Consider the following 12,714-nt stretch of genomic DNA (forward strand, 5'->3'; position numbering starts at 1 on the left):
CTATCATGTAGCAAGTTTTATCACAAGTTGATTTCAGCTTCTGTTGTATGCTGTACTGTTTCTTTGTTTTAATAAAAAAGGAAATTTTGCCTACTTATTTTGAATACTGCTCTTTTGGCAACATTATTTTGTGGAAGGGTGTGCTCCCTGTGTTTGTTTCTTCAATGATACTTAGAGCAGGAAGTTTTGAAACATAATCCAATCAATTCTAATGTACCAACACTACCAAACATTACGGCAATAATTCATAGCAAGTTTAACTCAGGAAACTAGCAAAGATAACAATTGAATATTCTGTGATAAATATGAGTACCGTCCGAGGAGTTGACGGAGGGTAAAGAACTCAAATCGTTTCTCAGAGGACGTATTGCCCTACGTCGCGTCGATTCCCTTGGTGCTGCAGATATAAGAGCAGACTTGCGAATCCCCGCAATTTGGGAACTGACCCAATGGCGAGTGGAGAGCTTTCCTCAGATGAATCCAAATTCTACGTAATGTAGTTTTTCCTTACGAGTAGTTGGTTTTCCCATAGGTTTGAGTCCGAAGACCATACAAGACCTTGGTTCTGTCCACAACTCGTGATATTTATCTCTTGCACTTGGTTTCCCCATAGGTTTGAGTCCGAGGACCATGCAAGACCTTGGTTCTGTCCAGAGTTTATGAGATTTGTTTTTCGTGTTTGGTTTCCCCACAGGCTTGAGTCCGTGGACCATGCAAGGCCTTGGTTCTGTCCAAAACTTTTGATATTGATCTCTTGTACTTGGTTTCCCCATAGGTTTGAGTCCGAGGACCATGCAAGACCTTGGTTCTGTCCAAAGTTTATGAGATTTGTTTTTCGTGTTTGGTTTCCCCACAGGCTTGAGTCCGTGGACCATGCAAGGCCTTGGTTCTGTCCAAAACTTTTGATATTGATCTCTTGTACTTGGTTTCCCCATAGGTTTGAGTCCGAGGACCATGCAAGACCTTGGTTCTGTCCAAAGTTTCAGATTTGTTTTTGTGTTTGGTTTCCCCACAGGCTTGAGTCCGTCGGACCATGCAAGGCCTTGGTTCTGTCCAAAACTTTTGAATATTGATCTCTTGTACTTGGTTTCCCCATAGGTTGAGTCCGAATCAGGACCATGCAAGACCTTGGTTCTGTCCAAAGTTGAGATTTGTTTTTTCGTGATTTGGTTCCCACAGGCTTGGCAGTCCGATGGACCATAGGCAGGCGCTCTCTGAATACTGTCCAAACTTTGATATGGATCTCTTGTACTTGGTTTCCCCATAGGTTTGGTCCGGTAAGCGAACGCTCCAGAGAAGACCTTGTCTGTCCAAAGTTTTATGAGATTTGTTTTTCGTTTTGTTCCCCACAGGGCTTGGAGTCCGTGGACCTATTGCAAGGCCTTGAGTTCTGTCCAAAACTTTGATATTGATCTCTTGTACTTGGTTTCCCATAGGTTTGAGTCGAGGACCATGGCAAGACCTTGGTTATCTGTCCAAGTTTGAGATTTGTTTTTGCCAACGTGATTTGGTTCCCACAGGCTTTGAGTCCGTGGACCATTGCAAGGCCATTGGTTCTGTCCAAAACTTTGATATTGATCTCTTGTACTTGGTTTTCCATAGGTTTGGAGTCCGAGGACCATGCAAGACCTTGGTTCTGTCCAAAGTTTATGAGATTTTTTTTTCGTGTTTGGTTTCCCCACAGGCTTGAGTCCGTGGACCATGCAAGGCCTTGGTTCTGTCCAAAACTTTTGATATTGATCTCTTGTACTTGGTTTCCCCATAGGTTTGAGTCCGAGGACCATGCAAGACCTTGGTTCTGTCCAAAGTTTGAGATTTGTTTTTCGTGTTTGGTTTCCCCACAGGCTTGAGTCCGTGGACCATGCAAGGCCTTGGTTCTGTCCAAAACTTTTGATATTGATCTCTTGTACTTGGTTTCCCCATAGGTTTGAGTCCGAGGACCATGCAAGACCTTGGTTCTGTCCAAAGTTTGAGATTTGTTTTTCGTGTTTGGTTTCCACAGGCTTGAGTCCGTGGACCATGCAAGGCCTTGGTTCTGTCCAAAACTTTTGATATTGATCTCTTGTACTTGGTTTCCCCATAGGTTTGAGTCCGAGGACCATGCAAGACCTTGGTTCTGTCCAAAGTTTGAGATTTGTTTTTTGTGTTTGTTTGTTTTTCGGATGTAAGCCCCTAGATCAGGGCGGGGAGAGCCGGCTTGAGGCCAAGAGCCCCTAGGGCGGCCTACGCCATGGGCGCTGCAAGGAGTAGCCCCTAGCAGAAGTTTATGTCGGAACAACAGCTGCACGTCAAAAGAGACGGCGGAAGCTCCGTGAATTTTTGCTTAGTAGAGAGTTGACTCCACCGCCACCTGCGCCAAGCGCGCATGCTTTCCCACAGACGGCGCCAATTGTAAGGACACGATTCCTGCGCGGCCCAGTGACATTTTTGGGTTCACGCGGGAGAGATCCCTCACAATACAATTTGTAGAGAGTGGGCTTGAAAAGCTTGGGCTTGGTCACGGGACGATGGTCCGGTCTGGATTTCAGAGAGGTCCCTGTGGAAAGTGGACTGGGCCTAAACGTTTAAAGCCCCGCCGTGCTGCCACTTCTGAGAATGGGCTCCTCGGACTTGATCCGAGGACCCTTGTGGTCCTTTCCGGCTGTCCAACGGAGGACCTTCTCTATTCTCTGCATGGATCGTTCCGGCGATCTTATTCATGAAGTCTTTCTCTTTTCCTCCCCCCCTCACTAGATTCACTTACTTCTCCTTTTATACTAGCGTGCGTTCGATGTCCTTCGTCCACGTGTAGGGTCAGTCTTTACAAATACTGACATTGGTCCCATCAGTCTAATCCCGGAATTGTTGGGGATGACTTGATAAAGCTGCAGAGTACGGTTCTGTCAGGCATTGGGCCTTATCCAGAAGGGTATTTAGGGTAATCGCCCCAAGGTATTTTGGATTTCCTCCCGAATTTGTCCCTTTATTCTGGGGGGATTATGGGTCTGCCGAGGACTAGACTGTCCTCGGCTGCCTCCCAAAATTGGTCTGTGCTCTGCGTCATGGAGTTTGGGCTACAATTCTCCTCGGATTGGGCCCTCGGACTCTCTAAAGGTGAATGGGCCTGGTCCACGAATTGTTGGGCCCCACAAAAGTTTATGAATTGGAGTATGGAAAAAAAATTATAAAAAAATGTAGAATTGAGTGTTTTAGATTTTCTTTATTTATTATATTTTTACTCTTTTTTTCTTTCGATTTCATTCCAATTTTTCTGTTCTTCTAAGATTCAACAGTGTTAATTTTTTAGGTCTAATTCCATTTAAGGCCTAGAACTAATTGTTTAATGGAAGAGAAGTGCAAGCCTGTTATCTACATAAGAAAGGGTTTAATTTATTTCAATAATTAATATTTGTTTTTGAGTGTTATGGTTGTTACTTCACATGAAATTACTTTGATGTATTTTTTATTTTATGTATTTTTACTTTTTAGTTAAAACCTCATGTTATCTATTTACATTGTTTTTCATGTGGTTATAAAGAAGTATCATATTTCACAGCAAACTTTCTAGGGAGAGGTTCTCGCCCTGGCACCCGACAGTACCTCGAAGGATTAGTTTTGACATAAAAACTTGGGATACCTTGGGAAACCAAAAAAAAAAAAAAAAAAGGAGAAAAATAAATATCCAGAATTATACTCACGCATAGTGCAGATGATAAGCTAGTATATATTATTATAGAAACTTTTTACCATATATATATATATATATATATTTATATTATTATAGAAACCTCTACCGAAGCTATGCCATGTGTCAAAATTTCAAATAATTCAAACAAAATAGTATCATGTGTCTGAAAAGAGAAAGTCTAGTGCTATAGAAAAAGGCACAACTTGTGCCACAACTCGCCACATGGTGAGTTGTGGTTGGTGGAAGAGTATCCCCACATCACCCTTTCACCAACCACAACTCACCATGTGACAAGTTGTGGCACAAATTGTGCATTGTAGTTGTAGCACTAGACTTTCCTGTCTGAAAATGATTTGTACATGTCAATTTTTTTGGGACAACCTACGTACATGCCATGTGTGAAGAATAAATATGCCCTTAAATGTCTTCCATTGACCTTTCAAGTCCTAGATTAAAGTTTTTGCCATCTCCCTTTCAGTTAAAATTACTATCAATTCTATCATTTAAATTCTACATGTAATTATGTATATTTAATGCAAGTTGATTCCTCAAACCCCTCTTTAACATTTTATCATACACGGATATATCCAAAAATGGGCTACATATAATATGTTTGGCTTACCTCCAATATTTTTTTTTTAACTGAAATTTCCTTTTATTTTAATGAAAAACTGTTACATCACCTAATAACCTAATAAAAAGTGAAGATTAAAACCCACTACTAACGGCCATTGTGTATATAAAATAAAAAGAAACCTCCAGTTAAAAAAATATTGGTGGTAAACCAAACATACATATAATTTTTTATAATTAATGCAAAATTGATTCCTAAAATCCGTCTTTTACATTCTACCAAATACAAATATATCCAAAAATTACAATAATATACCTCTAAATACTTGGCTTCTTTGAAGTTTGGAAAATGCTAAAGTCATAAACTTTTTTACAAAATGCTAATGTGCAAATTACTGATTGCTGAGTGATTATTGATAAGTAAAAAAGTGATATTAGTGATTGGCTCAAATAAGAACCCGTAAGAATATACGACGTCAGTTTTCATTGTCACAAACATCATCAAAATGCCTACACCTTTTCATCTTCTCCTAATGATTTTTATATAGGATTAGAAAGAGGAATGTGATGAAATTCAAGAGAGCTTGTGAGAAATTGAAGTCAATTAAGCTTGGTATGTTCTCTCTTGATAACTACTTTTTTTTTGTTTGAAGCATGAATTTTCTAATATGTAATGGTGTCGTTCGATTTGATTATTTTGGTTGGCACTTGGCTATATAATGTTTCCAAAATGACTTTGCTATTTGAATTTTATATGTTAATTATCCTTAATTTTTTGTTAAGTTGGTGCTAACTTAGTGAGTCGATTGAAAATTTGTAACAACAAATGAAGCAAAGAGATTTGAAACTGTAAGTCTTTGTGATTTTACCAGAGAAAAATGAAGTGTAGCATACTGATCTGAGATTACTTGAAAATTCTGATGTCCTAAAATGTGACAATGAATTTACTAAATTCAAATTTAGTTATGCATATGATTGTAACTTTGTACGTTAATTTCTTAGTATGGATCTCATGACGTATTTGTTATAGCAGGCAATCAAAAATCAAGAATAATTTATCCAAGAATCAAAAAACAAAAAATCAAGAATCAAGAATTTAACTGACAGTACACCCAGAATCTCTACTTGAAATAAGATTGCTAAATCTTCACTTCTAATGCCTACTACTTGATGTACTGAGAAAGCCACTTGATAGCATCTTGATGCTGCTTTCTGTTGGATGGTTTAGCCACAAAAACCTCAAGGGGACGGGAATTTGTGCCAGCGAGCTTCACCCTACCCTTCCCTGTGGTCTTGCCTGTCAGGCCCAAGAGGGAACACAATTCCTTTTCAGAGGCATAAGAAGGTTCTGGAGTTTCGCAAAAAATAAGGAATGGAACATTTGCAAAGTCCTCATCAGAGAGTAGAACATCTAGCTCTCCTTTTGCCTCCGAAAATTGCTCCATGCATGCATTCACAACGTACACAACTGCATCCCTCTACAAAACAAAGATTTAAATGCATATTACTTAACAAGGAAGATAGCACTTTTCTCTTTTCACTTTGCCAGCCAATAGCGAGCACGACTCAACACTTCTCACTTTGGTATCCAATCAGGCAGCAATTTGCCAAATTCCCAATCCAGAATCTCAAGAGATATACAAGGATCCTTTTTTTTTTTTTTTTTTTTTGGTTTTTCCACATTTCCCAAATGGTATTTAAAACAATCAACATGAGAGTATAATCAACATGTAAGATGTAGATGATGTACTGGTAAAGTTATGAAATTCCATTTTTTAATGCAAGAGATCTGCATTGTAATATTTGAACTAGATAAATTCGGTAGAATGACAGAGAGAATGGGTTATGTATGTTGAGTCACAATTGGCAGACCTAGGTGCTATCAACGAACTCCCATGAATCAGATATAAACACGAAAAGGCTTGCCTAGGATTATGAAGTCAAAATTATATCAAGATTTAGGGTCAGGGAGTAACATAAGCAAAAACAAATTGAAACAGGCCGCTCGTGTTCAGTTGGTGTTAGGGTTTTAGACCCTAGTTGTCTAAGATTTTATTAATTATTAACCAAATAATTAATTAGATTAATTATGCAATAAATCTGAATCAAATAAACATAGATTACATGAACACCAAGAATGATGACCCAGGAAAACTTTTGAAACTGTGGTTTCTAAGTAAAAAACCTAAGGAGAATTTAACCTAAACAATCCTCAAGGCAACATTTCACTAATAGAATAGATGTTTGTACAATAGACTTGACCCTAAATCTATTGTTACCTCATGTAATACTTATTTACGTGACTACACGCAGCTCCGAATCCATGGACTCTTCTCTTCTACTGTGAAACTGTTACACACAAACTCTCTAGTTTGTGACTTTGAGATCTCTACTCAAAGGTTTTGACCAACAAATGTTGTAGACTGGAATGCTCTATGGCTTCATATAGATCTACACTATGGCAGTAGCAACATCGTGTTGATCTTTTTCTATGTGCTCTTGAAATCTCACAGGTTGAATAGATAGAGGCTCAGATCTACTTTGAAAGTTAGTATAGTGAGATTGAGAGAAACTTGGTTATATAACCCTAGCCATACATACAGTGATTTTTCTCTCTAAAAAGGCTCTCTAGGGATAGCTTATGATGTCCTTTGAATAACACACCATACACATTATGAATTGGGCTTGAAATGAGCAAGTTATGGGTTTTTTTACATTTCAGATTTTTGCTGATATCACAATCTCAATCGGTCAAGCTAAGTATCGAGCTTGTAATTGAAAATCTCGATCAGTCGAGCCAGGTGTCGAATCAGGTTTCAAACTGACAGAAACTTGTTTTCTTGCTCTGAACTTGATTCTTTCTTGATCTGAACTTGGGTCTTTGTCTTGGACTATAAAATACACATTTAACACACTCAAGATTCATCAAAAACGCTATAAATGGATTACATTTGATCACGGTTTGCCAACCTAAAAATATGGACTCTACAATTGGGATAGCAAAGCTCAAGCATAAGGAACATATATTAAGGAAAGTAAATAAAGGGGTATTCGCGGTGCGGTTTGGTGTGGTTTTGAGCCATTTTTAGCACCGCACTTTGCGGTGCGGTTTGGCCAAAACTATCATTGCACCACACCTTAGTTTTGTGGTCACATGTGTGATGTAGTGCGGAATTGGTGCAATGTACAAGGTGCAATTTGGTCGGTTATGGGCTGGTATATGTTTCAAGATGTCATGGCTAATTACTAGTTTACTATTAATGACCATGAAAATATGACCATAAGTTTCCAAAAAAAATATAACCTATGTAACAAAAAAAGTAGCACAAATATATAATAGACCCAAAAAAAAATCCATGATATAGTAAACTAAAAAGTACCACAAATATATACAAAACAAAAAAATAATCCATGAAAGTAAACGATACAAAATTATACATGTTAAACAAATATAACATATAACAAAAAAATGCTTAATAAGCATCAACCATAAGGTCCATAATAGAATATCTTATACACGACTAGCCATGCCTATTATTTTCAATTATTACAACCAAAATGGAAACAAGTCTAAAGCAAGCATGAAATAAATTACAAACCCAAAACAAGTATTAAATTACAAACCCAACAAGAAATTGTTTAAATAAACGTGAATGCAACAAAAAAGGTCCATCCATCCAATGCTATACTCGAGAGAGGCTGAGAGTGGGTGAGACTTGAGAGAGACTAAGAGTGAATGAGGACCGGGAGAGAAGAGTGAGAGTGTGAGATGGAGAAGTGAATGAGGTTTTGAACTTTTGATTTTGTATTTATCCAAAACGAAACCGTTTTAACATGAAACTGGAACGCACTAATGTTGGGCGGGCCACTTATTTCATATAATATTAAATTATTAATATATATTTAATACTCCATATATATATATGGGAGCGATGTAGTTTTATGCAGTTTTCTTATCATAAAACTGTATACCACACCGCAACATGCGATGCAATTCATTGCCACTTGCGGTGTGGTGCGTTTACTTCATTTTGCGGGCGATTTTGATCGATTTGGGTATGGTCGTGCAGTTTGAGCGATTTAGGGGTAGATATATAAGGGCACCGAAATTTTCATTTTCTTGTTATATTGGTTAGAGGTTTGGCCAAATTAGTTTAAAATATAGCAAAGGCTAACTTTTCCATTCTAAACCAAAATATTCAATATTGGCAAATTTATGGAATATCCAGTCACAACTCAAAGTTATCATGGTTCAAATTGGGGCGAATCTGAATTGGCTTACTGTCAAAAACTAGCCACAATCATGTAAGTCATGCTCCCTATCAGTCAACATTGAATAAAAAAAATGACTATAAGTATGTTAATTAAAAAACTAAAAAAGCCAAAGACATGAAGGATCCCATTAAACTAAAACAGAGAGTACATCAGATAAAACAGCCTGGTCTAACACAGCAAGAGAGTTAGATCTAGGTTATGCCGAAACATGCTAGCTTTTACAATATCATCATACTGCACAAATCATTAACTAAATATTCTCATCAATGATAATTGATAGATTGCGCAACCTACCTTGGCACAGTACCCTTTCCAAACTCTACACGCTGTCCGAAGTTCTCCAAAATCATATAAGTTAAACTTGATTCTCCCAATAATAGACAGCCGTGAATATGGTGGTCTCTGTATTTCTAGTATTCTCTGCAAGTAAAACAAAACACCAAGTCACCACTTGTTCAATAAGAATCAAATCTAAATAAATTAATAAAAGAAGCTTTACCGGTATCAAGTTTCAGTTTAAAAATTCTCACATTCACTATTGATTTTAATAACTGTGGGTGGATAAAGTTCGTCCTAGACCTAATTCAGCCTGAGGCCCAAACTGGCTCATTACATAAGTAACTATGTTAGGGTCCGGATAGATCTCTCTTATTCCCCAAGGAAGAGAAGTACTGCCAAGGAGAAATAATTCCTTGGGAGAGTCCGCCATCCAAGCATAGGTCTCGATGCATGGTTCAAGTTACAAGGGAATCATCACAGTGACGGAGTCAAGGGGACCCATCTCCTGGTACGAAATTAGACATGCTAGAACAGTGCACAAGTGGTAGAGCCACCCAAATCTTGCAAGTGGTAGAGCTCATGCACAAGTGGAATATTCCCATCATTACTGACCCACTAATGGGAGAGTATAAAAGAAGATAGATTCAAAGAACAAAGGGTTGGAACATTTTTTGGGGTGAGAAACATGAGCGAACAAGAAGACGACACACTTCTTTTGGGTAAGAGTGTCTAGTTCGGAATTCTTGAAAGGTACTTTTGCCGACTGAAAATCTCCTCAGATGGCCTAATAGATAATCCCAAACCACCATATAACAGCCTCTAACCACCAACCACCAGCTTAATCTTTCCTTGAACCTCCCATTGTGAGTTATACCCTCAGTTTTATATAAATTAATTGTGACCCAAGCCTAATGATTGCTACCATAGCGTGGGCTGCACCTCCACAATAACTGTTTTGCGCTAGGTAGGAGTTCTGCTCGGTCTTTTTTTTTTCCTGCTTTACATCCTTTTGAATTATTGACCCAAGAAATCAATCTCACTTGGTTTCTCTTTGGCATCAAGTTTTTACCTTTTACAACCCTATTTGCTTCTATTTTTAGTAACGTCACACTCTGCTTAACCTAAAACCTCTAACATTATGCTTGGTTTGACGGAAAGTGGGGGGAAAGGAAAGGGAATCTATTGTATGGTTGAGATGAATTGAAGTAGAGGAAAGTAAAAGGGAGGGATTTATTTCCCTCCCCGGGCCACCAATTTGGGAGAAAATGGAGAGAGAAGAAGGGCTTTTATCTGTGGGATCAATCAATGAGCTAACATCTTTACTTTCTCTTCCATATTCTCTCCCAGTCCCTTTGTTTTTGCCAAACACATTATTAAATTCTGAACCATCTAGATTTCCAACTAGGTGTTAGCTGCTACTCTAGTTACATTTATTAAACTCTATCCTATACCAAAAAAACATAATCTACTAAAACTATCACACACACACACACAAAAAAAGATTACCTCATCTGAGAGATCCGAAATCACTGACCGTTTGCAGAACTCATTCCTGCCTAGGAACAACAGATTGGCTGTTTTTGGTCTGAAGGGATAAAATTCACCCAACTTCTCTTAAGCAAGCAAAAAAAAAAAAGAAGAAAGATCAAATTAACAAAAGGCTTTAAACTTAAGAAATTAGAGAGAGAGAGAGAGAGAGAGAGAGAGAGAGAGATACCTCAGTGTTGAAGAAATGAGAGAACAATAGATCCAGCAAGAGGAATAAAAAAAAAGGCCAGGCTTGAATGAGGAAATGAAAGTAACGATTTACCAAATTCAACAGAATAAAGGGCAAAGGTTGAACCCAGTTCGGAATATCCATCCTTTCTTGTTTACTTTTCTGGTTTTTGTGTCTCTGTGTGACTGTGTGTGTGAGAGAGAGAAGCAACAGAGAGCAGAGTGCAGAGTGTACGGTGATGATGGATGGGGAAGGAGACAAGGAAAAAATTTCTCTCACACGGGCAAGTACCTTTCACACGTATCAGTGACCATTAGGTGGACATTTAGTCCTTTTGACTTTTGAGACAACAACGGTCCGGACACCATTCTATTTTTACAACACTTTTACCACTTTGTTGTAGTTAATGCACTAAATGATTTGCCTACTTTTGGAAGTGAATGTTTTTCTATTGTCCAATCTTTGCAGATAGTTTAAGGTCTTTCTATTTTATACTCTATTTGCTTATGAAAGCAAAATTGAAGTTTTTGTTTTTTTGGTGGTAAATGAAAGAAAATTGAAGCTTAGTTTACTTTCAACTTCCAAGAACATATCAAATATTTCCGGAATTAGCAAAGGGTAACCCTAATTTGGGAAATGATGAAGCATATTGTTGCTTTTAATTTGATACATAGGCTTCACATCCACCAAAAAAAAACCTCGATACATAAAATACATTTATAAGTAAATGTTATAGTATTTGTGCTCTAGGTGTCTATGAATGCATTTAATAAATATGCATAACCTTGATACATAACATATGCTTCACATAAATGCATTTAATGAGCATTGTCGAGCAACACACAATGTCAAGCATAACTCGAAACATTCTCCACTTTGCTATCAAGAGATATACAAAGATTTCGCATCCAGGCCTATCACTTACACCATTTTTTTACTTACCAATAACCACTCACCACATTAGTATTTTGTAAAAAAAATTTGTAGCTCTACCACTTTCTTCTTTTAAAAGACCATAAAAAAATCTATAAATTTTAATTTTAAAACAAAATATACAAGCTCAAAAAAATTAGCTCAACAACATAAATTACTAATAATGAAGCTAAAATAATTAAGTCCAATCAACTAATTTTACTCAAAATAAACAATCTGGCCTTTTAAAAAATTTCAAACAAAATAATTGTCCTTACCCAACAACACACATCAAAGTCAAAAAAAATAATAATAAATAAATAAATAAAAAACCAACTCAGCGGCTAAGCCACCGCACACAAGCTGCACCAAAGTCGCCCTCGTAACTACAAGTCCTAGCTTTGTACCTCATTACAACCTAATATAAAATAAATTATAGATTATATTTGGGATTTAAAAGAATGTCTAATTTTATTATAAAAAATAATTGATTTAAAATTTATTGAGAATAATTATTTTCTCTCTTCTCTTTTGTTTGTATTTTGTTAATATTGAATTAGTGTTAGTGTTATTATTCATAGTGTATTTAATCCTGGATTCTATTATATATTTTTTTAATTCTAGAACTCTAATATATATATATATATATATATATTCATAATTTGGCTCTCTAAATCTAAAATCCTGGTCCTAGAGTATTCGACTGTGCAATTGCTTCAATGATTAAGAATGAGTTTTACAAAATAGAAAAAGTTGACGAATGCACTAAAGGGGACGATTTAAAAAATATGTTTAGAAAATTTTTATAAGGAAAAAAAAATTTTGAGGGCTTTTTATCTTGCCTAAAAAAACTGTATAAAAATATTTTTAAAATAATTTACTAATAATTACTCTAAATACACCCAATATGACTCTTTAAAAATGACTTCCAATATTTTTTTAAAATTAAAAATTAAAAAAATAAAAGTAATAAATAACGACCTCAAAGAGTGGTCCACATTCCATACCCATCAACAAATTCCAAGCAGCGTGTGAATTTTTTCAATGGTACTTGTACCCCAAACGACTTCAAAGACTGGAATATGTTTGGTGGATATAATCATATAACACCCAATGCTTTTGCACGTGAAAAAGAGGTCAAATGATGAAAAACTAATTAAATTTAAAAAGGTAGGAGAGTCCGTTTAGATTGAACTTATTGTTACTGAAATTGAAAACTGAAAACACTGTAACAAAATTATTTTTAAATATGTAAATAGTATCATGGGATTCATTTTTAATATTTTTTAAC

General features: G+C 36.6%; 1 protein-coding gene across 1 annotated transcript; it reads right to left on the reverse strand.

Moving 5' to 3' along the window:
• Positions 1 to 5,275: 5,275 nt before the first annotated feature.
• On the reverse strand, positions 5,276 to 10,811 carry LOC115979846 (GTP-binding protein SAR2-like). Its single transcript, XM_031101915.1, has 4 exons — positions 10,512 to 10,811; positions 10,301 to 10,402; positions 8,810 to 8,935; positions 5,276 to 5,718 (listed from the first exon to the last, which is right to left on the reverse strand). The coding sequence occupies exons 1-4, from the start codon at positions 10,653 to 10,655 to the stop codon at positions 5,404 to 5,406; spliced, it is 687 nt and encodes a 228-aa protein (XP_030957775.1). The 5' UTR covers positions 10,656 to 10,811; the 3' UTR covers positions 5,276 to 5,403.
• Between the last annotated feature and the right edge of the window lie 1,903 nt (positions 10,812 to 12,714).

This window comes from Quercus lobata, chromosome 3 (genome assembly GCF_001633185.2).
Source record: "Quercus lobata isolate SW786 chromosome 3, ValleyOak3.0 Primary Assembly, whole genome shotgun sequence".
NCBI classification, from domain to species: Eukaryota; Viridiplantae; Streptophyta; class Magnoliopsida; order Fagales; family Fagaceae; genus Quercus; species Quercus lobata.